This window comes from Lepus europaeus, chromosome 20 (assembly GCF_033115175.1).
Source record: "Lepus europaeus isolate LE1 chromosome 20, mLepTim1.pri, whole genome shotgun sequence".
Lineage (NCBI taxonomy): Eukaryota > Metazoa > Chordata > Mammalia > Lagomorpha > Leporidae > Lepus > Lepus europaeus.
The window spans coordinates 56,090,701-56,117,457 of NC_084846.1; the positions used below are offsets into that span (position 1 = coordinate 56,090,701).

The window sequence follows — 26,757 nt, forward strand, 5'->3', positions numbered from 1 at the left end:
CATGGATAGTCCTTCAAATGAAGAAAACATGTAACATTAAAACTGTGTAACATTCAGTTATAGGACAGAAGTGCTATAATTTGTGATGCCCCCCCATCAGTGGACCTTCCAGTAGTTTCCGGTTACAAACAATGTCAATAGATATCTAAACACATTTACCTCTGTAGAGGGATGCTGTCATTTCTGCCACATTGCCCACTACAGCAATGCTTGGCAGATGGTATGCACATGTTACAGCTGAACAGACGCCGGCAGATTACTTTTCATTTTGCTCGTGGCAGTGAAAGAGTATGCCCCTCTGCTATCTGTCCCCAGCACTGCCTGCTATCAGTGTTTATATGTTTTTTAAGAGATTTATTTATTTATTTGAAAGTCAGGGTTACACATAGAGAGAAGGAGAGCCAGAGAGAGAAAGAGAGAGTGTGTGTGTGGGGGGGGGGGGGGGAGAGAGAGAGAGAGTGAGAGGTCTTCCATCCACTGGTTCACTCCCTAATTGGCTGCAACGGCTGGAGCTGCGCCAATCTGAAGCCAGGAGCTTCTTCTGGGTCTCCCACGTATGTGCAGGGGCACAAGGACTTGGGCCATCTTCCACCGCTTTCCCAGGCCACAGCAGAGAGCTGGATCAGAAGTGCAGCAGCCGGGATTTGAAGCAGCACCCATATGGGATGCTGGCACTGCAGGCAGTGGCTTTAACCGCTATGCCACAGCACTGGTTCCAGTGTTTTACATTTTTGCCAAACCTATCCCTGATAAAACATTCTTGGGATTCTTTTCAAAACTATAACTTCTGTCTATTTTGCATTTCTTCTTCTCTTTCAAATTTCACTTTTAATAGCTGGCACTGATTTTAATAATAGATTATTGAGATTTTATCGATTTGTAAAAATCTTTTGATTATGATTAAGCTGTTTCATATACATGAGTATATATATTTCACTTTTTTATTGATGAAGCACTAATCCAAATGGAAATTTAAATTTTATTGAGTAAAATATTATTTTCTTTCAGTTTTCTTGTCTTGCTTAAAGACCCCAACATTGAGTTTATAAACAGTATTTTTCTTTTTTCTCCTATGTTTTTAAAACTAATTCTTTTGCCTTTTGGCTTTAATATTTAGAAGGTAATTTTCAAATATGGTATGACATAGAGTAGTCATTTATTTGTTTAAAGAGGATGGATAATCATGACAGGACTAAGTAAGAAACCTATCATGATCAATCATTCTTTCTCAAATATTTTCAAAGGACAATTTTATACTACATTAAGTTCTAAAATATATCAGAGCCTGTTTCTTTTACACTCATCTATTTATACCAGTGCCATACTAGTTTATTTTTCCCGAAGATTTATTTATTTGAAAGGCTAAGTTACAGAGAGGCAGAGGCAGAAGCAGAAGCAGAGGTAGAGAGAGAGAGAGAGAGAGAGAGAGAGAGAGAGGGAGAGGGAGAGAGGGAGACCTTCTATCTGCTGGTTCACTCCCCACATGGCCACAATGGCTGGAGCTGGGCTGATCCAAAGCTAGGAACCAGGAGCTTCTTCTGGGTCTCCCATGTGGGTACAGGAGCCCAAAAACTTGGTCCATCTTCTACTGCTTTCCCAGGTGCATTAGCAGAGAGCCGGATCAGAAGTGGAGCAGCTGGGACTTGAATGAGTGCCCATATGGGATGCTGGCACTGCAGGTGGCGGCTTTATCTGCTACGCCACAACACCGGCTCCACCATATTATCTAAGTAGAGTGCCTCATATTACCTTTTAGAAAAGTATCTTTTTGTATGATCAATTGTGAACAGAAATTGATTGCTTGGACTAGTGAGATGGCATTGGTACATGCCACCTTGATGGGATTGAATTGGAATCCCCTGGCACGTTTCTAACAGTACCATTTGGGACAAGTCCGATTGAGCATGTCCCAAATTGTACATCTCTTCCCTCTCTTATTCCCACTATAGAATGGCGGGTATCCTAAACAGCACTCTGGCCTCAGAATCAGCCCTTAAGGCATTCAGATCTGGCTGAAAAGCCCATGAGAGTATTTCTGGCAAAAAAAAAAAAAAAAAAAAAAAAAAAAAAAAAACCTAAATGAAAGATCTCTGCAAGTGAGATCCCAGTGGAAAGAACAGGTCATCAAAGAAGGAGGTACCTTTCTCTGAAGAGAGGAGAGAACTTCCACTTTGACTATGACCTTGTCTAAATATGATCAGAGTTGGCGAACTCAAAAGGCTTCCATAGCCTTGGCAACACATGACAAGAGCCTAGGGTGATTACTGACGCCATAAACAAAAGTGTCAATTTGTTAAGTCAACAACAGGAGTCACTGTGCACTTACTCCTCATGTAGGTTCTCTATCCTTAATGTGCTGTACATTGTGATTTAATGCTATAACTAGTACTCAAACAGTCAGTATTTTTCACTTTGCGTTTCTGTGTGGATGCAAACTGTTGAAATCTTTAGTTAATATATACTAAATTGATCTTCTGTATATAAAGAGAATTGAAAATGAATCTTGATGTGAATGGAAGGGGAGAGGGAGCAGGAAAGGGGAGGGTTGCGGGTGGGAGGGAAGTTATGGGGGGGAAGCCATTGTAATCCTTAAGCTGTATTTTGGAAATTTATATTCATTAAATAAAAGTTTAAAAAAAAAGAATATGGTATGTCTTTCCACTTTGTGTTTGTGTGTATACTCTTCAATAACATAAATGTTTTCTATATTGATCTCATGTCTTTTAAGAATTTTATAATAGGCTTAACTTTGCTGAGTATTGGTTGGTGTTCTTTGTCAGTGTTATCTGCTTCTAATTGTAATCCTGCTTTTGTTATGGTATGTTTCATGTATAAGAATACCACCGGATAAGAACAAAAAAAATTCACAAACATTCAGTTTCCTATGTTTAAGTCAGAGTTTCCTCAAAAGAAATGACTGTGCAATGTACTCAAAAGAAATAGTATACAGTGATTGATCTGTTCATTCATCTAATCTTTCTGGAACAAATACCGTTTGGGAGGTACAGGTCTTAGGGCTGAAGATACAAGAGGTAACAAACAGCTGGCGCTCCAGAAGGAGTGTGCAAGGCCTGAGCGTGGTAGAGGCAGGACGGCCGCAGACCAGGGCAGAAAGGGAGAGGGCCTTTAAGACATGAGCTTGGCTGCATTCTTTCCTTTCTGTCTTCTTTTTAAGGGTCACTCTGCCCTCGGTTTGGAGAATACTCTAGAGGAAGACAGGCTGGAGAGGACTAGGAGAACCAGGGAGAGACCACAAATGACTGGGGTTATGGTATCAGAGTGAAGGCAGCAGGAAGCAGGCCAGAGTCTAAAAATACGTGGAGGGTGGAGCAGGTGAGACTTGTTACTGAATTAGACATGGGGTGTGACGGGGATGGTTAATTGAACAGGTAGGGATCTTCAATTTCCAGGTTTCAAAGATGACAACTCAAATGTAACGCGGAATAAATTAATCTTCCTGTGATGACTTAGAAGGTACTTAAAGTGGAGTTCTCATGGAGTTTCAGAGTTAAATGACCCCAACCCCAGCTGAAGTAGTTGACAGAATAATTAAGAACCTGTAAGGAACAGGCACTGGCCAACCAGATTAGAAATCAGCCATTGTGCTATAATGTATGCACCTGCTCAAGACAGGCCCTGGTAACACACCCCCACTGTTCGAAGACATAGGCAACAGTGCCATTTATTTGTTTTAAAAGAAATCTAATTTTGAGTTTATTCTCTACTAGACTACACTATATAAGATGAAACATAATGCAGCCAGTTGGTATAGAACAGAAAATTAAAGTATATTCTATGTTCGAGGATTAACTGACAAGGAAAGGAGGCATTGGAAGAATAGCTCTTTGTATAGTTTTTAAAAAATTATCTGAAGTCTGGTATTCAAAAAAAACTAATTACCCAAAACGTACTCTTAAAACAAATTTGATTTCCTTACCTTTGTACTCCTCACAAAGCACTTTTACTAATTTTCTATCATTTCAGGATGAACTAGAACTCATTACAGATAGAATCAATGCAGTATTGCATTTATAAGTAAATTATTGCTCTTAGCAATTATCAACCGCACTTAAATACTAGTTCTAAGGAACGCCTCTATTTAGAGCTTGATACGAGATGCTGATGCAATTTTTTTCAGAAACACAATATGTCAATTTTAGCCGTGCGTAAGAGGCAAAACTGAGAGTGAAACATGCCACATGAGAGTAAAAGAAAGGGAGTAAAGCCTCATTCTCAGGTTTCCCTTCTGACACCATTCACCCAGACCCCTGATCCTTTCTGCAAATATTGCCTGGGCATCTGCTGTGTTCTGGGCACCCCACGGGCAATGGGCACACAAAGCTGATTGTGTCTTGGTTACAACACAGTTGTTTATATTTAAATTTTAAGATGTTTCTTTTTTTTTTTTTTTTAATTTGAAAGATTGAGAGAAAGACAGAGATCTCCCATCTGCTGGTTTCCTCCCCAAACACTTGCAACAGCGGGGCCTGGGCCAAGCTGAAACAAGCAGCCAGGAACTAAATACGGGTCTTCCACATGGGGAACAGGGACCCCAGTACTTGGGCTGGCATTGCTGCCTTCCCAGGGTGTGCACCAGCAGGAAGCTGGACTCAGGAGCAGAGCGCAGACTCAAACCCGAGCACTAGATAATATGGGATAGGGGCTCACAAGGTTGCTTCTGAAACACTAGGCCAAACACCTGCCCCAGTTCAATGGCACAGAAATGCAAATACAGAGTTACAGATGCAGGTGCTACAGGCTATAATGTGAGCATGGACACAATGCTAAGAGGGCATTAGGTCCAGACACCATCGACTGGAGCATCTACAGCCAGCTCTGGGAACACAGAGCACCTTCCAGATCTTGACTGCCCATGCACAGGGTTCCAGATGTAGCCAGTTCTAAGATTTTCTGCAATGAGAATCACATTCATAATTAGACTACAGGAAAAACTTTAGAACAGCTTGTATTATGTCCTAATGTTTAATGAGGACAAAAGTAACATGGCTAGCATGTACTTTTTGAAAACTAAAACATGTTTAAATGAGTGCTTCCAATAAGGAGTGGGTGTGTTTAATAAAACTAGCAGATTATTCAACTACTTCCATATGAGTGTTTTACACTCTTCTCTTTCACTTACTACCTTAATGTCAACTTTCTCTTTCCAATTATGTTTAAGCCAGAAGTTTAGGATGTGTTATTTAAAGTGTTGGCTAACTCCGCGCATAACTGAAGAGTGCAATTAATTTAAACCTGCAGGCTCATGTTCACCTTGTCCTCTCATTGCAGGGGCTTCGCAGATGCTGGTCACAGCACAGCACAGCGGGAGACGGGGAGAGGAGCTTGCAAAGAGATCACTCGCTAGGCGACAGGAGGGGGGGGTGGTACAGAGACTGGGAGGGTTTTCCCTCACACCTCCATGCATAGGCACTGCAATTCCTAGACATTCCACGGGAAAGAAAAACAACTGGAGAACAATGCTACATTGTCAGGTCAACTGGCTTCAGAAAGCTAGATGGGAAATGGCTTGAGGCACCGTGAGAGCAAACTGCAACCCACAGGAAGATAAAAACCTAAATTGGATGCACTGGATTCTACTCACTTGCTTCTGGGTGTGTGTGGTATGCTTGAGGATAGTCATTCTAGTTTTAATCTCCTCATTTTATGCTCACCAATGTTTTTGTATATTACAAGATAAATCTGTGTTTTTTAACTTAAGTAACAAGAAAGCATATGAGTAAAAATGTCAACCAACCAATAAAATCTCCAGGGAGGGCAAAAGGACTTGAAAGCCTGAACCAGGATCTGTAGCTGGAACTTTCTGGTTTTGGGGCAAGGGGTACAGATAAGGAGATCATGGTATGGCTCAAACTTCAGTGCCTCTTTTGCAGGCAAATTGAGTATCACATAATATAAACACTACTGTGGGATACATGTTACTTTATTAATCAATGTAAGAATGAGTATGTTCCAAATGTCACAAGCAATGCTGGATGGGTAACTGACTCCTCTAAATCATATTTCAACTATTCATGATTTAAATTTAGGATTATTTTGCATCTTTTTTAAAAAAAAAAGATTTACTTATACGAAAGGCAGAGTTCCAGAGAGAGAGAGAGGGAGACAGAGAGAGATCTTCCATCCACTGGCTCACTCCCCAAATGGCTGCAACAGCTGGGGTTACTTTTTTATTTTTACGGACTTATTATTTGTTTGAAAGGCAGAGTAACAGAGAGGGAGTGGACAGAGAGAGAGAGAGAGATCGAGAGATCAATCTTTTTCTGCTGGTTCAATTCCCAAATGGCTGCATTGCCTGAGGCTGGGCCAGGGCAAAGCCAGGAGCCAGGAACTCCATCCTGGTCTTCCATTGGTGTCAGGAGCCCAGGTATGTGGGGCATCTTCCTTTGCTTTCCCAAGGGCATTAGCAGCGAGCATGATGCAAGTGGAGCAGCCAGGACCTAAAGCTGCACTCATACATGGGATGCTGGCGATAAGCAGCAGTTTAACCCCTGGTGTCACACTGCCAGCCCCACTTGGGTTGCTTTTCAGTGACTCTAATTATGTGTTTATTTAACAGATAATACTCTCAAATCTTCTGGATAGAAGGTATGGATATTCACTCATTATTTATTACAGGTCTCCTATTTGCTGGACATAAAAGTGTACAAATGGCTTATACTAAATCATGGGAACCAATAATACTAAAGGGCCCTCAACAGAACAAAACTATATTCATACATTTTCACAAGGATTTGTATGCAAACTCTACCTACTTTTATTTTTAGGAAAAGCAGGCCATGCATGAACATTTTAGCTAATAATCTGAACGAGATTTACAAACAGCTGGATTCACAGCACTTGGAAAAGAAGTAAAGAGAAACACGAATGGAAAGAATAACCCCGCTCGTATACAGACACGTACACCTGGCATGGACGCAGGTATGTCTGAAGGGTAAATTAGGGGAGATAGGGCTAAAGAGGCTGGACACGTAGGCAGTTATAATCTTGAGCAGTTCATTGTCCGGGGTGGGGGTGGGGGTTGCTGCCGGCTGCTCTGTCACCAGCAATGCCGGAGAAGACTGACTCTTCACCTCTCTACGGCGTGTGGCCAGAACCCCAGCCCCTGTGCTCCGACCTGACACACCCACACTGAACACAACTGCGCTGCCCGGCTGCTGTCATCCGGAAGAGTGGCCTTCAAAATGCACGCAGCCAATCATCCTTCAACTACTCCCGGTGCGCTGTGGAAAGTAAGTCCCCTCTGAGAGAACCGTAAAGACCAACGTCCTACTGTATTCACCAGCGTTCTGACTCGGGACGGCATTTGTTTTGTCTCAAACATGCACACGAATGTGAGGCTGAGAGCACGTACGCCCAGATGGGGTGTTCAGGCTCTGCACACCTCACAACCTAAGAGTCACAGAATACTTCCCTTTCCACGAGATATTTTTCTCTAGGTTTCATCAGTTCGGTATTTATTCAAATCTAAAGTACACTACTCACAAATAGGGACACTGTCACAGCTCCCAGCAAATGAAGCAGAAGGCAGGCTTTGTCTTACTCTGCATAGCCCCATCCCATCCCTCATCCAAACTCCAGGGGGAGGACAATGCTATGCATAGGGCTACGATTACTTCCACTTTACACGTGGAGAAACTGGGGAACAGAGACACTGAGCAAGCTGTCCACGGCACACAGCCCACAGCCTGGCCTAATCAGGACGGGGCCTAGACAGTCCCAGGCACTACACTGGGACACCTCTGCATTCCCTGTCAGGAGGGAAATGTACAAAGCCAAAGGTGGGGCAAACGGGTCAGAGCTCCCCATCACTAGCAACGGGCAAACAGCACACACGGCAATGCCAACACTCCACCTGTCATTTCCCTTTCTTTCTACTTGCCAGAGGGCCTTCCCCTTCCATGTCTAGGAGAAACAATCTGTGTGTTTTTAGAAAATGCCAGGCATGTATCTTGCACATTCTAGTGACCCTGGATACATGACATATACTTTCTGTGCCTTGGTTTCGCCATATCACAGATAAGTTGTTATTCCATAGTTTTATATTTGTCTTGAAGAAACCCATCAAGGCGTTGCTTAAACAACAGCAAAAACTGAATTTGTCACTTCTTATGGCCAGGAGAAGCTGAGAAGCCTGGAAGTCGGAGGACCTTGGGGGAGGGGTGCTTAGATTATCCTTCAGCAAAAATAATGAAGAGCCTTTTAATGCAGACAGGCATCATTTTCCAAATGCTTTTCAAAATTTTTCCAAGAATTTTCAAATACGAAAAATTCTCAAATTACTGAGCGCCATGCTGTTCTCTGGGCTTTCAATATCTCCAGGGGCCAAAACCAGAACATCTTTCATTCTTAACCCCGGTTCAACCACTTACTTAGCCACACATTGCTCCCCACTGTGTGCAGTCACTAGCTGGGTGGAACAGTTGTGCAAGGATTTGGCCTTTTTTTTAAGATTTATTTTTTATTTACTTGAAAGGCAGAGCTACAGACAAGAAGAGAGAGAGACAGAGAGAGACTCTTCCATAGGCTGGTTCACTCCCCAAATGGCTAAAACAGCTGGGATTGGGGCAAGTTGAAACCAGGAGCTCGTAGCTTCATCTGGGTCTCCCATGTGGGTGCAGGGGGCCAAGCACTTGGGCCATCTTGCACTGCTTTCCCAGGCACATCAGAAGGGACCTGGATTGGAAGAGGAGCAGCAGTGTCTTGAACCTGCACCCATATGGGATACTGGTGTTACAGGTGGAGGCTTAACCTGCTATGCCACAGTGGTGACCCTAAGCCTTTGGCCTAGATGGGTTCCACTTCTTTCCTGGAGAGACAGTTTCCTAGGCAAGGTACTAAGTTCAAGAACCAGCTGGAAAACAGGGATCAAGTTTTCTTGTTTAAAATCAAACTTTCAAACTTCTCACTTCCCTTCCTAAGATCTTGAATTTCTTAAAAAGGTTTTGGAGAGGGACCTAAAAGTTCAGAATCGGGAGTTATGGAGGATATAGATTTCTAGTTATACACTTGCTGGCACTGATTTGTAAACAGGATAAATATAAAATCTCAAGTTATGCATTTTAAAAAGCAGTAAAAGTATATGGTCATTTTAAGCTACACATTGGTACAGAACAACTCAATCATTTATTTAACTTTAAAGGAGATGACATTTCCTTCTGTACTCTAAAAATTATCTGTGATTCATTTAATTCTAATATCAACTTTAACTAAATCACAACACACAAGGATTTTAATATTCTTGTGGGTGGGTGGGGAGTGGGGACAGAATTACTGAAGAGTTGGAGAAATCTTAACAGATTAGTTTCCCAAATTGACTTTGGTGAGGCGTGGATAACTCCTAAACTGAATTTTACCAAACCACTGAGAGTAGGAATTGTGAAATGACTACAAGATTTTTAAAAATAGGTCTACGGTCAGAAGAACTTCATTTTCCCTTGAGTGTTGACCCTTAGTCCATTTTTTTTTTTTTTCTGGCATTTTCTAGACATTCAACTGGTCCCTATCACTACTGAGGCCCTCTGGTGAAAAACAGATGGGAAATTCCTCCAGTGGACAGAGAAAGTCAATACAGAGTCCCCCCTTCGCACAGAGATGGGCTCCTAAAATTCAGATGGGGATGCCCCTGCATATATGCACCTACTGGAGAGGAATGGGGTTATTTTACAGTTTTGGGGGATTATCAAGCTTTTTGGCAATTTCTTACTGATTTTTATTTCGTATCATTGGCCATATGTATGATTTATTTCACATCAAATACTTGGTTGGCGGTGGACCCAAGGGGAAAATACTGCCGACTTCCGTGGCATCACTAACTGGCGTGAGAATGATTCCCCCTGAGTGAGGAGCTGCTCGGATAAAACCTCCTCAGCCCAGGGCTGCAGGCAGAAACAACCAATCAAGAGGAGCCACACTTGAGATGCCAGCTCGGAAACAGGTCTGTGGCTTTCTGCTGCCAGTGGGTCCTTTTGATAAAGTGAAACATCGATTTCCTCCCTGCTCAGAACCCGCCAATGATTCCTCTCCCACTTCAAATAAAATCCCAGTTCTTACCTGGGCCTTCCAAGCACCTGTCCCTCTAAATCTCTGGCTGCTCCCCCGGGGTCACCCGTCTCCAGCCACTCTTGGAACTTGTAATTTGTCTGCCATCAGTCACCTCTCTAGCAGGTAAGCTTCCTAAGGAAGGCGTTTGTCTGCTTTGTTCACGACTGTACCTCCCGCGCGTGCAGCACTGCTGGCACCCAGCGAACACTGGGAAGAGCCCCGGCTCGCGAGCAGATGAAAGCAGCTGCCGCTGACTGAAGCACAGACTCTCAACTCCAGCGCTGGCCGTCTGGCTTGCAACACCTGCGCCCTACCGGAACGACTGCCGTTAGAACGTCAAACGGTCTTCCCTCCTGGTCATGCTTCCAGTTTTCACTTCCTCTGCTCCATAAAATTCACCAGGCCACCAGGCTCATACATTTACTGATTAACTGGCTTTTCCACTATGTGGCTAGGAGAGAGGAGGAAAGGCTGACAGCAGGTACAGGGGACTCTCCTAAACTCGCATCCAGCAGGCTCACGGGGTTGTCAGCAATACAATCTGAGACAAGAATGAGATGTGTGCATAATAGTTTTTAAAGTCCACTCTTATAGCCAGCAAATACTTTTATCCTTGTGTATTTAGCTATAACCCATGATCATTACATTGCTATCAACAAAATAGTAATAAAAAGACATAAAGAAGGCTTAGGATAGTCCTTGCACAGTGGTTAGGATACCACTTGGGACACCAGCATCCTGTATCAGTGGAGTCCCAGCTCCCTTTGTGATTCCGTTTCCTGTGAATATCTGCTCTGGGAGGCAATGGTGATGGCCAAAGTAACTGGATCCCTGCCAACTACATGGGAGATCCGGATTGAGTTCCTGGATCCTGGCTTCACCCTGGCCCAGCTGTTGTAGTAGGCATTTGAGTAGTGAACCAGTAGATGAGACATCTCTATCTCTTTCAAATAAACATTAATTAATTAAAAATTAAAAATGAGTCCTGAGGTGGGATGCAAAGAGTATACGGGAAAGGAAATACAAGGCAGAGAATATAGCATAAATGATAAAAAGATTATCTTGCAGCTGCATGCCTGTAACAGTTGAAAAGCACTTTTATATCAATTGTGTCAGCTGGCTCAAATCTTCTTAAAAATAGACAGAATAGAACTAAGTAACAAATAAGGAGGAGAATGTAAAAATAGGCTTTCTCATTTAATGTCCACAGGAGGCCTATGGCTGCATGGAGCAGACATGCTTCTTCTAGAAGAGAAGGGGGAGGAATCTCTGCATGCCTCACTTTGCTCACTGAAGGCTGGATGGCGTGGGGCGACATCGTGGCTTGCAGGTGCATGGAATACCCCATCCCAACAACGCGTCCCATGGCTTCCACACTATTTCCATCCCTTTCTTAAAGCCTCAGGAAAAGCAAGAGTGTGAATGAAGACTGAGGGTTCAACCTCCTCCAGTCTGCCGAGGATGGAAGTGGGCAACTCCCATCCTGGGTACCGAGGCCCGTATGTCTGCAACTGCACACCGGCTGAGGGCATTGCTGAGTTCACAGGTCACCGGAAGCACATGTTTAAAGAGCGTCAGGACACACCCCACTGTCCAGGGTGGGTTATGGCATCTACAAGAAGGCACAGGTCTTTCCCAGAGGCCCATAGGCAGAGCTGCGGAGAGCCCAGTTCTCCCGCGTGGTTCTGTTTGCAGGCAGGAAAGCTCTCTGAAGAAGAGCCCCAGGCTTAGATCTGGATTTGAGCTTTGGCTCTGCTGCACAGTGGAGAGGTGAGACCTTGGGCAAGCCACACACCCTCCAGAGCCTCAGCTTCCTAGTTTCTTTATAAAATAGGCTGATAATAGTAGGAAAGTAACATAACAACCACTCAGGGTTATTCTAAATATCAAATGAGATACATTCTAAAGCTGTGTAAATAGTGAAACACAACAGCAAGTGTGTAGTGCCATCACTGTAGGCTCCTATTTCTGAAATAATGGGCTCCTTCCTCTGGAACTAAACATTCCCGATCATTTGGTTTGGGGACCCCAGTGAGTCCTATGAATAGGCAGGGCTTCAGGGGGTTTTTCCACCCATTTTTACAAAGCCTTAATACAATAAGTCCCTATCTTGATCTCAACCGCATTTAATGAGGTCAATGTGTTTGCAGGCTTCTTCTGGGCACAGTATGTTTAAAACACTGCTATTCCCCACGATGTCTCCACTTGCACATTCTGTATTTACCTTACTTCATTCATCGTAGGACACGCTAATTCCACCACAGCGTCATTACTTAACCGTCCTCTCTGCTGGAGAACTTCCCCTTAGGTATTATATAATCATTCTAGAAATACCCTGTTCTTTTGCTCAGTTTTGGAAAACAGAATTTATCTTATTCTAAATTTCATTATTCTTAATTGGTTCTGGTCTAGAAGTATTTTTTTTTCTCCTAAAACTTTACAGTGTCTTCCTTTGTGAATTCTGAACAATAATCCATCATTAAATTGCTGTTGAGTGACCCTTTTTTGGGGAAGGGTTTAAGAGCTGAAGTATCATACATGTAGTCTACATGTTATTTTGGCACCAAACCAATTTATACAGAGTGTTTTGAGGTTTGTGTACCTATTTTACCAAATACTGAGATCAGATCCTTTCTACTTTCCTGATTTTCAAAAACAGACCAATTGTTGGTACATCATTGTTGAAAAAGTCAACAAGAAATTTTGACCCACAACACTACTGGATATACATGGTGGGGAGAGTGGGGCTACCTGAGCTGAGACCTAGGGAGACCCAGCATGTATTTCTACCTCTGACTGCAGCTTGTGGGTTTTTTTTTTAACTTTTGTTTAATGAATATAAATTTCCAAAGTACAGCTTATGGATTACAATGGATTCCCCCCCCCACCCGGGAATTTTTTTTAAACACCTGTGAACCTCAGGTCCCTAGCCTTGCAAGGGGACAGAGGGACTCCTTGCATCTCAGACATTCCCTTTGCTTGAACAGGGACAGCACAACTGACTCCACGCACACTGCGAGCTCCAGCAGCCCGGCAGTTCTCTTTGACAGCAGGAAATCCCAACACCTTCGCAGAATCCTCCGTCGGTCCTCTCTGATTCTGCCAGCCTGGGGAACCTCAAATGTCGACGTGCATTTTGCCCTGATCTAGGGTTACCACGGTTCCACAGAGCCCATGTAATCTCCAACACGGATGGAAGACATGGTGTTTTGTTCTGTTCTTTAATCAATGCCAAGTCTGCCTTATAACAACAACAAAAGTCAAGGCTCACTGTACCAGGGGCCTGGGAGCCACCCTGCTCTGTGGGTGGGGTCAGCAGGTGAGAGAAGGCAGGAGCAGCGATCCTGGGATTCACAGGGAAGCCTCTTGGGGCCACACGAGCTATTAACTATGAAACAGCCTCACAGAAACACATCTTAATCGTATGGTGGATGGATGGGTGACATTAGAGAAAGCTGACCGCAAGTGAGAAAATGACTACAGCGCTAAGAACCTGTCACCCGTCAGGCTGTACCACCACAAGCATCCTGAGAGCGACGGAAGGAGACACTGGTGTGAGAGACAGAAAGGAAGGGGGAGACAGACCTACTCTGAAAAGAGGCGACCTCAGCACCTTGAGGGGGAGGGGAAGGAACAGGATGCAGCTGCGTTCAAAGAAGGAAAGAGATTTAACTTCCTGCTTCTTGGAAGAGAGAGTGAAACGGCAGTAGATGATGGGAAGAGCAGTCTCCAAGGTTAGCGTCATTGCATGTAACGCACGTGTGCACTTGCACATGCACACACACGCACACGTGCACTTTGCAGCATTGCTTGTCATGACCATTGGGTGCTGTGGGAGGAAGCTGAGGTTAAGGCACAGCTCAGAGGAGACATGCAGGCTGAACACGGCCGAGGAAAATTGGTCTTTCACTGTTTTGATGACTGTCTTTTAAAAGTTTCTCGAATTTTGTTGTCCTTTCCAAGGGAGAAGCATGTGAAATTCTGAGATAAATGGAGCAGTGGACAGGAGAAGGCTGCTGCTTCAGGGTTCACTTCACTCTCTCTCCCCTACACCGGCGTTGTGGCTTCCTAAGGGCTCTGCTCTGGCCCCCGCTTCTGAGTACAGCAGCCAAGGTGACCCTACCGAAACGCACCCCGGCTCACGTGCTTCCCTGTTCCAGCTCTTCCAGCGCTTTCTCCCTGCCACAGAGTGAGTGAGGATGGAGTCAGGGCAGCCCTCGGGGTCCAGTCCCTGCTGCCTCCTCTCCTTCCCCGGGGAGCCTTTGCACCTGATGTCCTCTCTGCTCTCTCCTGACGGCCACCATCAGCTTCTCAGTGCAGCCCTCTTCGCTTACCTGACTTGAAACGCTGCGGTGCGGTGCCCTCTTCCCTGGCACTTCCTGCACGCTCCTCTTCTACGGTCCTCCCTACCGCCTGACACACTACACGGCTTACTGGCTCTGTGACGGTCCACACCGTCTGCTCGCTCTGACACCCTGCATAGTTTACTCGCTCTATGATAAGCTATGTAGCTTACTTACTCTGTGTCCCTCCTGAGAGGGATCTTCTGTGTTCAATGAAACCTTCCCAGTCCCTAGACATGCAGGTGGTGCTCAACAAATATTGTTGAATAAACTGATTTAACTTATTCCATAGAAATTAAGTATAAGTTAATTTCAAAATAGTTGTTTGATAATTAGGTTAGAATATGTTAAAACAGAGATTCACCTTTTTAGATTCAGGATCATAATCATAAAACAATCCACTTGGAAACTGAACTGCATTTTCTTAGGCAGATATATGTAGCAGAATTTATATATACAAGTTTATCTATAGCAGGAACTACATCTTTTGAAAACACCAAGGGGTTTTCTTCTTGAGGCAAAATGCATTCAGTTAGGCAAGTAAAAGGGACAGAAGGGTGAGGACTACTTTCACTTGAAAATGTCAAAAGATCATTTTAAGAAATCTCAGACAAGCGAAAGCTTTTCATGGATAAAGGAATATTTCCTGTAAAATAAAAAGAATTCCTAGCAATTGACAAGGAAATAATATACAATTCTACTGTACACTAAAAATAAAGCAGTTGGGGAAAGACACAAACAGTTCACAGAAAAGCAAATGCAAGCAACCTGGAACAACGTGAAAACACCTCAACCGCATGGTAAAAAAGAGCCAATTTAAACTGCACTGAGGTTTCTTCTGTCATCTAACTGGCAAAATCCAAGTCTGGCCACACGCTGTAGAGTGGCGAGGCAGTACGGTCCGCGTTGCTGGTGACAGAGCGATGGGCACCAACCCCCTTGGACAATGCAGTGCTCAAAATTATAATCACTGCACGTCCAGATTCTTTAGCTCCATCTCCCCTAAATTATCTGTCAGATATACTTGCGTCCATGCCAGGTGTACGTGTCTATACACATACGAGGTTACTCTTGCCATTAATGTTTATAGCAACCAAACACTGGAAACGACCCAAATGTCCCTGGTTAGGGGACAGCCTGAATCCACGCAACACAGAATGAGGTTCCAAGACGTGATGGCCTCCTTTGTGAAGTGACACCAGCAGACCCACAAGATGCATCATGAGGAAAACAAAATGCAGAATTGTGTTCAACATGGAAACAATAAAAATACACTCACCTATGATTTCTTATGTTGACAGAAGGGCCAAAAACATAAGAAAGTTTCAAACTGCGGACCTGGGGAGGGGGCGGATAGGGAGCAGAGGCGGGGGGGGCGGGGAAGCTTTGCAGCATGCTCCTTTCCATATGGCTTGACTTTGGGGACTGTTTAAGTTTATTCGCTACTAAAGAATTGTACAAGGCCGGCGCCGTGGCTCAACAGGCTAATCCTCCGCCTTGCGGCGCCGGCACACCGGGTTCTAGTCCCGGTCGGGGCACCGATCCTATCCCAGTTGCCCCTCTTCCAGGCCAGCTCTCTGCTGTGGCCAGGGAGTGCAGTGGAGGATGGCCCAAGTGTTTGGGCTCTGCACCCCATGGGAGACCAGGATAAGCACCTGGCTCCTGCCATCGGAACAGCGCGGTGCGCCGGCCGCAGCGCGCTACCGCGGCGGCCATTGGAGGGTGAACCAACGGCAAAAGGAAGACCTTTCTCTCTGTCTCTCTCTCACTGTCCACTCTGCCTGTCAAAAAAAAAAAAAAGATTTAAAAAGAATTGTACAAAGTCTGTCTTCGTGGTTCAGACTGCTCCCTCCCTGGGACTTTCTAAGGCACTGTCTGGGCAGAACATGGAGGTGGGGGGGCAGGTGGGCCCTAGCACTGCTCTTTGCCTCCCATGGGGATGTGTGTCTCCCTCCCCTGGCGTACGAGGTCCAGGAGTCACAGACTCAGGCTCTGCTAGGAGCTGGGTGCTCCACCTAAGCACCGCTGGCACTGAGGCTTCCTTCGCCTCAGTGTCTCGTCTCGTCCCAGCCGCCCCACCAAGCCAGCTCTGCAAGCACTTGTCACAGCCACTGGGATCCACCAGTGCCAGGCTCTGCCCGTAAGGTCTCTTGCTATCAGCGGCGCCACACCGTCTAAGTGTGTTCTTCTGCAAGCCCACGCCTTCCGCACATTGCACGTCTGCTGTGGCAGTGACACGTAATGACTCGGTCACACCAGGTTCCAGTTTGTGTGCATCCAGCTGAGGAGTCACACAAACAGTCTGGTTTCCACATCCAATATAACTGAGAGCAGCAGGCATTTACTGAACACCAAATGTGAATGATGTACACACAGTCCTAGGTCGCAAGGGGTCCACAATCTCTTAGCTTAAGCACTGCATTACAGTACTTCCCAGAACTCATTTAATAAATGCTTTTGTGTGTTAGTGATAAAGGTAAGTTCTAGTCACATTAAAATCAACACATTGGGCCTAGCACTGTGGCATAATGGGCTAAGCCTCCTCCGCCTGCCACACCGGCATCCCATATGGGCACTGGTTCATGTTGCGGCTGCTTCTCTTCTGATCCAGCTCTCCGCTTAGGGCCTGGGAAAGCAGTGAAAGATGATTCAAGTGCTTGGGCCCCTGCACCCACGTGGGAGATCCAGAAGAAGCTCCTGGCTCCTGGCTTCAGATCTGCCCAGCTCCAGCTGTTGCGGCCATTTGAGGAGTGAACAAGTGGATAGAAGACCTTTCTCTCGGTCTCTCCCTCTGTCTGTAACTATACCTCTCAAATAAATAAATAATTCTTTACAAAAATTAACAAATTACCCCATGGTGTCTAGTCTAGAAACTTGGCAGGCCAAATGTCCATCTAAATTGTTCCTTTCTGCACTTAACTCGATTCACTGGAAACCGTCTGTAAATTCTCCTGTTCTACTTCACCAGGCCTTAAAATGTTAGGTCCGAACATGAGGAAGCCAACCTTCTTTAAAAGCTCACGACTGCAATATTTATAAAGTGCTGTGCTCTTCACTGCGACTTTGTTAGGAAAAAGTAGACCCATTAGGGGATTCTTCTTGCTCGGTTAAAAAAAATAAAGAGGAACCCCTCTTAAACTGTTAAGTCCTTACAGTCTTTCGGAACATAGAAGTCATTGAGAATTTTCAGTGAAAGTACAAAGAGTCTTTGGGGCAGCTGAAGAAGATAAAAGAATGCTCAGCACACTGCACACTTTCAGAAGAAAAATAGTAAGAATAAAAGTAGTCTCCCCAACCCAGCCATTCTTTAGAATTGATAATCTATTCCTGATGGTCCCCCAACAGAGGGGAGGAGGACAAAAAGAATATTCCGGCACCCTTCACAGAAATTATTCATAGCTCCTTTCCCTCGAGGGTAATGGGCCATCAGCTCTTCCAGAAAATCCCTTCCAGTAATTGTAGTAATTGTGGGTCTGCATTTCATAAACTATGTTTTGTAACTGAGAAAAAAAAAAAACCCAGCAACCAACAAGAGAATTATTTTATAATTAATTCGCTCCTCTCATTGTATTTACTGAATTTCAAATTCCTAACCTTCCACTCCTCCTAATAAAACTAAACAAAGCAAGTTTGAGATTTTAAGTGTAATTATTGAAACTGAAAGTTTCATGACTGCCACCTACTGGTGACGCGGAAAGTGACAACATATTTTTAAAGTGTGACGTTTTCTCTCAGATTTCCAGTTTAGAGGTTTATATATTTTATGTTCAAAAGCATCAAACACTGTACAAACGCCAACTGATTAATCATATATTGTCAGCTTCATAAAAGTAAATAAAATGTGATGTTTCCTTTTTTACAATTTCAAACTTTTCCTAGTATATTACTACCAGACATGACACAGATAGATTGTAGTACCCCAATTTATCATCCATGACAGACATGGTTGCTAGGCTAACTGATGACGAAACAGAATTCCTGCATGATCAGTCAAATGAAAGCAGATGTGCTGACAACGTCTTGGAGGGATGTCAGTAAGTCTGTCTTACAGACGAATGAACTGTGGAAATGAAAAGGGCAGCTCCACAAATGGATGCAACACACAGTGGCAGGAGTAGCCAGAGTTTTCCCAGGCAGGGTGTGACTTGAGCGGGAACATCTGCGCATCCACCCTTTGCATACAGGCGATTTGTAGTCAGTGAAACATACCTGGCTTAAAATGCGGCAAAGAATGGACTCCAGGCCACGTGTCCTCATTCGGGGTTCCAAGAACCTGGTGGGGAGCAGGAAACAGTGGAAACAGACTTATTATTTCTGAAGCACTCAGAAGCCTCAAGTGTAGAAAACAGTTCACCGTATGCTATGAAACTCTGGAATTTTTTTTTTTTTTCCATTATCACGTGCCAGAGATTTTATTTCAGCAAAAACAGATCCAGCTAAAGAGCCACCCAGGATGAATCTCTGTGTCCCACAGCTGAATGCGGTGAGACAAGTTAAATCTGCTCTGTTTTGTCAAGTCCAAATTTAACAAGCAGGCTAAGGAACTGAATGGCAAACTGTGGTCTTCACAGAGCTAATGCAACACGTGCACCATGCGTCCCTCCACATCCTCCCACGAGCCTCTGCCCTTCACTCACTGTCACACGGGTCATCACTCAAGTCCTGAGAATGCTACCATTTCACCCCCACACTCCGGTCTGAGGAAGCATGCTCAACAGCTTAGCACGCTCGGATTCTCCCAGGGCAGCCAAAATCTCTCACTATGTGATTTACAGGTTCTTCTTTGCCAACTCCCTGTCGTCCTGAGACGCTGTCCTTTTCCTTTCCAGACTTCTATCTCTCTTCTCCCTCTGTGTTTTCCACCACCACGGTGTTGGAGCTGGAGGAAGGAGCTCAAGGATCATCCAAGCCCACACCCAACAGGGCATCATCCCCCTGAATTTTCAGTCCCTTGTGCCACTGCTCTTACTTACCCATCGTGATCAGCTACTGACTGAGAATACCACACTGGAAGGGCTGGGAGCCCGGATGCTGCTGGCAGTCCCCTTGGGCTCGGTCCTTGCTCTTTTACTTACCTCGTGTAACCCTGGGCATGACATAACATCCCCAAGCCCCAATATCCTCACTCGTAAAGTGGGCAGGAACGACAGCACCTTGTCTGTGTGAACACCACCTACTTGCAGTAAGCACTCTAAATACCGGATGTTACTCAAAGCACCCGTGCACTCACGGAGAACTGGGTCAGGTCAGGGAGGCGCCCACCACGTGGAAGGACCTAAACCACACACTTTTCCCATGCTGACTCCAAGTTCAAGGGGGTCAGTGCCAGATGCTGTCACTCAAACTAGGACGGGCAAACAGGGAGACATCAGAAGCAGCCAGAGGTTGGCAGAGGAGGAGGAGGGAGGGCAGGCACCTGAGGATTAGCAGGTGCTGCTCTGCTCGGCAAAAGGAATCACCGAGCCCTGACTACCGATGCACCAGGTTAGCAGGGGTCAAAGGGTGGCACACACAGTGGGTGCATTAATCAGGGGACTGGGGGGCAACGTATGTCACTATGTTCTGCACCGACGCTGAGTCTGCAATCAGCAAATGAGGTAACAGGGTTCTTCCCTGACTTCCTAATTGGTCAACTGTGCAAGTACATGTTAACAGTAACACTAACAGCTAGACGGACCCAAGTGAGGTTGCACTAGGATGGGCTGGGTAGGAGAGGGAGGAGACAGGCGGGGAGGCAGGAAGAGCTGTCGGACAGGGAAAGAGAGCGAGTCCTTGTCTCTGACACGGACGACCGCACTAGCAGTCTGTGCACGGGCACTGCCCCTTCCTTCTCACTCATTCCAAGCATTCTTTCCGGAGAAGGACACAATCAGGTTTCTGGGCAGCACACACAGCTCCTCTGGGAATGCTCCACTTCTCACACTGAATTTTGCATGAAAGACAAAGAGACTCTACGGAAATAACTGTAGCATTTCAGCTCAGAATCACCTCCTGGACACAGGAACAGGTTACAGGCGAGGCGACGCAGACCCTCGGACTGTTTTATAAACAGTGAAAAGTCTAGCCGGAACCTGACCCCTGCTCTCTTGCTCCTAATAAAAACACCACTGTTAACTGGGCTGTCCCTGCTCCCACAACACCTGCGTGAGCCAAGCTCTTTCCTCAGCATTATCCCCACCCATCTCCAGGGCTGGGTTTCGGGGGAATTAGTCTCATAAAAACTACCAGGAAAAGCACATAAGACTTTTTTTTTTTTTTTCAATTACAGAGTTGACTATTGAGATTCCAGACCTCAAATTCTTCTCCTGGACCATTTGCACAGGAAATGCAAAGTAGATAGAAAGTTGGCAGAGGAGAAGGAAGAATTAAAAATTGATTCTGTTTCCTGTAAAAGCCTTTTTGGAAGGGGCGGTCTGAGCTAAATGAATGATTAGCAACGATGGCCTGGCAGCCTGTGCGCCAGGGGAAGGGAGTGCGAGGTGTCTCTGCCGCCAGAGTACCATTTGTTGTCACAGGTGAAAAAATTCCACTACCGAGACACTTTTAAGTTAGAAGGAGAAAGAGTCTTTCTTTGTAAGTCAAAACTAGAATTTCACAAGTAAAACAGTGAAGAAAGAACTGCATGGGGCACACCATCCCCATGCAGAGTGTGGCCCCCGCATGCGTGAACCCAGAGGACACCGCGATTTCAACACCTTCACCCTGGCAGCGTCACCTTGCACCCACGCACCTGACCTATCCCCCTCCCTGTGGCGATCATCAGGCTGACACCACATCCTCAGGATGTGGGCTCTGCTTTGAGGTGCGCTGCTGGTCTAGGGAGGCAGGTGAACAGGGCCAGTGATGAGCTCGGGACGGGTGGGGTGCCAGGAGCGAGCCCTGAGGCGGACGGTAGGGACACCATGTCCAGGTACAGAAGGGGAGGGAGTGACAGCCGAGCATTTGGGTGTGAGGAGTTCCACACACTGCAGGGCTGCTCACACCCGGCGCCTTCTCACCCTTCTCACGGGGGTTTCCTCCTCTCAAGGACCTGCCCCTGGCGTGGCCAGCAGCACCCTCACCTCTCTCCACATTCAGCTCCAGCGTCACCGGTTCCTGAAACTTTCTGGACTCTGCTTCCTTGGGCTCTGCGTGCTTTGTGTAATCGCCTGTTTACTGGACTTCAGCACGGCCTGGTTATCATCTGCCTCTCCCCACTGGACCATGGACCTCAGAGTGGACAACAGGATATGTCTCTTCACACCCACAGGGCCTACAGCGTGTCTGACAGCAGAAGCAGATGGGTAAATGTGGACTGCCTCGCTGAATGAATGAAAGACTAATGGAATGCGTGAATGCCCGGTGTGTCCGGATCACCTAGTGAAGGTCACCTGACTGTACGAAAGCTGAACTATGGCATGGGAAGCCGAGGACAGGTGCAGAATCCCAGAGCCTGCGTCTCCTCTCTGCTCCTGGTTTTCTCAAACTGTGGGCTACCTGGCCCATTCAGGGGCGCGTAAAGTTCCCTGAGAAAGTAGACAGGAGCACCTGAGGGAAGAGCCCGAGCCTGTCCCTCCACTTTCCATGGAGCACGTGAGAAGTGTTGGCCGGAATAAGAGGCGGATGGCAAAGGAGCAGGGAGGCGGGAAATCATTTGCAAAGGATGAGAGAGGAAAGGAACACATCGGAGGGAGGTGCGCAAGGTAGAGACGTGTACAGTCTTGTTAGACACCTGTTCCGTCTGTCCGTGTGGACCCGCGCACGGCGAGTCCCAGCGTAAAGTGTGTGTCTTGCTGTTTTTAAAGAGAACAAGAAGTTGTTAGTGGACATAAAAAATACAGGAGATGAAGCAAGTGGGTGGAAGACAGTGAGTGAGGTTAGTTCTTGGCCATGCAAACGACGTGAGTGCCCCCAAGGGTGAGGTGGCCAATGTGCAGGACGTGTGGAAATCCAGACACAGAGCCTCGATGGACTGGGACACACACTCAGAACCCTCCGTGTATGTTTGCTGACAAAGATAACACTCAGAATGGCCTCACGCTGCCCGTCCATACACCGACACCAGCCAGAAGGGCGCCTCTGTTAAGAAAAGCAAGGCAGGGACTCGTCTCCTGGGTGCTGGCAGGTGCAGCACAATCCTGCCCGTCACAGCCTCTATGTCAGGTGGAGACAGCCACCAAGGAGAGGGCCCTCCATGGCACTATCTACTTTACACACAAGAGAAGAAAAGGGAACTCCAGACTTCGGGGGACCAGAGTTCAAGAACCAATGTTGTCAGAAAGATCTACCTCCCCCTCTTCCAAACCACTCATGTTTGCACAAGTTCTCACATTTTCTATTCTTTGCTGCGGCACAGGCCATGTGTTGCTGGAGGCAGGCCTGGGGGACTTCTCCCAGAATGCCTGGGGTGTAAGCAGAGCAGGGAGAGACAAAGTCCGCCCTGTCCAGGGGACCGAGAAGTCTGCTCAGAGGGCTCTGGCCTCCGTGATGCAGCTAATGATGGGCTCCCAAGTGTGTGCTGAGGAGACGAGGTGGGAGGTGCTGGGCTCCCGCTTCAGGGCTTGAGGTTTGTACGAGCGCTGCTCCAGTGTCTGGGGAATTCTGGGAGAACTGAGAGAAGCCAAATAACTGAAGGTATTTTAATTAACTAATTAAGCAGAAGGCAGAGTGCTGGTGGGTTGGTGTCAGGGAAAGACAAGGCGATCTCCCAGCCACTGGTTCACTCTCCAAATACCTACAATAGCTGGGGCTGGCCAAGGCTGAAGCCAGGATCCAGGAATGCCATCCAGGTTTTCCACATGGGCAGCAGGAACCCAAACACCTGGGCCATCATCTACTGCCTTTTCAGGCACAATAGCAGGAAGCTGGATCAGAAGTGGAGAAGTAGGACTGGCATTGTGGTTCAGCAGGTTAAAGCCCCGGCCTGCAGTACAAGCATCCCATGTGGGCTCTGGTTTGAGTCCCGGTTGCTCCACTTCTGATCCAGCTCCCTGCTCGTGCACCTGGGAAGGCAACGGCAGATGGTACAGTCCTTGGGCCCCTGTACCCATGTGGGTGACCCAGAGGAATCTCCTGGCTGTTGGCTTTGGATTTGCTCAGCTCCAGCAGTTGTGGCCATTTGGAGAGTGAACAAGCAGATGGAAGACCTCTCTTTCTCTGTGTTTCTACCTCTCTCTGTAACTCTGTCCTTCAAATAAATAAAATATATCTTTGATTTTTTTTTTTTTTGACAGGCAGAGTGGACAGTGAGAGAGAGAGAGACAGAGAGAAAGGTCTTCCTTTTGCCGTTGGTTCACCCTCCAATGGCCGCCGCGGTAGCGCGCTGCGGCCGGCGCACCGCGCTGTTCCGATGGCAGGAGCCAGGTGCTTATCCTGGTCTCCCATGGGGTGCAGAGCCCAAACACTTGGGCCATCCTCCACTGCACTCCCTGGCCACAGCAGAGAGCTGGCCTGGAAGAGGGGCAACCGGGACAGGATCGGTGCCCCGACCGGGACTAGAACCCGGTGTGCCGGCGCCGCAAGGCGGAGGATTAGCCTGTTGAGCCACGGCGCCGGCTAAAATATATCTTTGAAAAAAAAAAAAGTTAGAGAAGCCAGAATTCGATCCAGCACCCCAGTATGATTTTTAAACCAAAAAAACCGTGACAGTCCACACATATGCTACCTCTAAAATGATGATTGCTTCACAGCTGTATCACTTCCAGTTCTAGGAGATTTTGGGTGGGGGCGGGTACTCAATGAGAAATCCTAAAAGAAGCTTGTGAAGTGTCCTGGCAGATCTGAGCTGAGACATTACGCTCGCGACCCTGGGACAGATGATACAGGGTTCCAGAAGAGCCAGCGCAAACACAGAACTCCCAACCCTCAGGCTGCTTGTGCCGGCTCCAGCAAGGCACACAACGGCCAAGCGGAAACGTGCAGGAGCCGTGTGGCTCTCACGCTTCCCTGAACAGCACAGTGGATGTGCTGTGGACAGGGCGGGCCGAAGGTGAGAAGCCAAGGTGTTAATGCCTCGTGGATGCAGGCGACAAGGAAATTTTAGAGAATACAGTGGTGGAAAAGGCAGCAGAGTTTGCAAAAACAGATGTTAAAGGGAAAGATGGAAGTAGCGGGAAGTCGAGAATGGCCGAAGATAGAAGGGGACGACAAAGGGAGCCAGTTCTAGAATGCAGAGCCTCACATATGCCTCTTGCTTGCTTGAGTCAACGCTTCATTCTCTATCCAGCTCGTGTCTGTAGGCACAGGGCATCTGTGGAAGAAGCCAGGAAGGGCAGTGGGCTCTGCAAAGAGGAGGGGGTGGCTGGTGCCGAGGGGTGGAGGAGGTGGAGGAGGCATCACTGCAGATCATCAGGCGCCTGGCTACTCCCACAGCACGTCCTCAGACACATGCACATTCACACGTTCCTCTGGTTACACATTGCCAGCCACGACAGAAATAAGTGCACCGAGAGCTGAGGCCAGGGCCAGCCCTTTCGCAGGTGCAGAAGACAAAGGATCCGAAAGGCAAGCGTCTGCTTGGATTCCCCTGGTCTGCAGGGAGAGGAGCATGAGGTGTAAAGTCAGGGCGGGGAGGCTGCTCCGACGAGAGTGCGAGGAGTGCAGTGGGAGCGAGCGAAGACACGGAGGGACAGACAGGGAGCTGCGGGCTCGCAAGTGAGCCTTCCCAGACCCCCAGGGGCTTGTCCAGCAGGAGTAGGAGAAGGATGCTCCAGGCGGGAGAGAGCCTGCGCAAAGGGGCAGGGGCGTGTGAGCCAACGCTGAGTGGGCTGCTGTCGCCCTCGGCCTGGGAACTCTGTGTGAGTGGCAGCTTGGTTTCTGTAGCTCAGTTAGGCATGTGTGTGTGCGTGTGTGTGTGTGCACGAGCTCTAACTGTTTTTCTCTGATGGAATTCCTCTCTCAGGATCCAGGTCTGTGTTCCCAGCGTGTCTGGGGAGGAGTGTGCGGGAGGGGATGACGCGGGGATCAGAGGAGATGTAGTAGCCACAGGTTTCGGATGGCAGGGCCGTGGACGAGGGGAGGGCCAGCAATGAGCAGACCACGCCTGTGCTTTGTAAAGCTCCCGGGGAGGGTGGCTATGGAGGAGGGGGATCCAGAAGCTGCGGGGTGGGGGGTAGGGGGGTAAAAGGTCGCAGAGGAGGCCAGGGCTGGGGACTTTGCCCGATGCACCTGGGAACCGTCTAGGAGCTTCTGAAGCCAGGGTGCTCGACCCTCACAAACAGGAACACCCTCTCATATCTCTCCTCTCCAGAAACGGAACTCATAGGCTATAAGTAAGGCACCTGCACGCAACTGTAAAAGACCAACCAAAGCCATAAGCACCACATGGAACAGACCGAATTCCACGAGAAAATATGCATGGCAATGGGACAAAACTCAAACAGGAAGGCGCCAAAGGGTAAAACCAAGTTAGTACCGCTAACCAGAACACAGTTCCTGCCGCTCTACATATAATTCACGTTGCTTCGAATTCTATCTTAACACGAAATGACAAATTACTTTTGCTGAAGATTAATTTTCAATTTCTTTCAGCAGCAAGCACGAGAACCAAAACCCAACAACAGCCAGGAGATGTACCACAACTAATCTCAAGTTTATTTCCTTTAAGACCCGGGTGTGGCATTTTCATATTCCCAAAGGTCTGTACTTTTTGGCTATTAAACACAGGGTACTAAAGTCTGACAAAACACCAGATGCCACTGAATACGATTTCATTTTTAACCACTCTTTCCTCAATAACAGAGATGTTGTCAGGTGACATAAACGTTTGTCACATAGCAACTCATTGCTGGACGCTTTTCCCGTTTGAGGGATCTTTTCTCCTTCCCCCTGGAGTCAGCGGCCTCCCAATGCCACCAACACAGGCAGACCCCTGTGGTCCTTTCTCTTTCTCTCCATTTCTCTCTCTCTCTATCTCTCTTTCTTCTCTCTCTCTCTCTCAGAATTGGCACATGTCTGGAGGAAGAACACATTCCAATCCCTACCGATGCCACAGGGGCCCCAGGCTCTGTGTAGCAGGGGCACACACAAGTGCCAGGGAAAGCGGCCCCACAGACTGGCTGCCTAGGTTATGTCCACGACAACCACCTGCAACCCAGGTGTGACCATGGGGGACACTGACGTATGGGTCATACTGTATCTCCTTTAAGAACAACTGCTCTTAACTGATTTTTGTTCTGGGTTTTTTGGAGACACAAATGTCTCCACATTCCACTTTCCTGGGGTTCAAAAGTACCTGACAGATGAGTGGCCCCCCGCAGGATTCAAAGAAGGCTGCCCAACCCAAGGGAAGTCACTGCCACAGGCAGAGCCACAAAGAAGCCTTCACCAGGGTCCCTGCAGCATCCCTGTGACCGTGTGGTCATTCTCCCACTCT

At 47.0% G+C, this 26,757-nt stretch overlaps 1 protein-coding gene across 2 annotated transcripts in view; it reads right to left on the minus strand.

Annotated features, from left to right (window-relative positions):
* The window catches only part of CDK14 (cyclin dependent kinase 14), a 614,674-nt gene that overhangs the window by 138,732 nt on the left and 449,185 nt on the right, over window positions 1-26,757 (minus strand). For both annotated transcript variants that reach the window (XM_062178077.1, XM_062178078.1), the window contains exon 11: window positions 18,615-18,678. In XM_062178077.1, coding sequence (XP_062034061.1) covers window positions 18,615-18,678 — 64 coding nt within the window. The remainder of the gene's footprint in view (window positions 1-18,614; window positions 18,679-26,757) is intronic.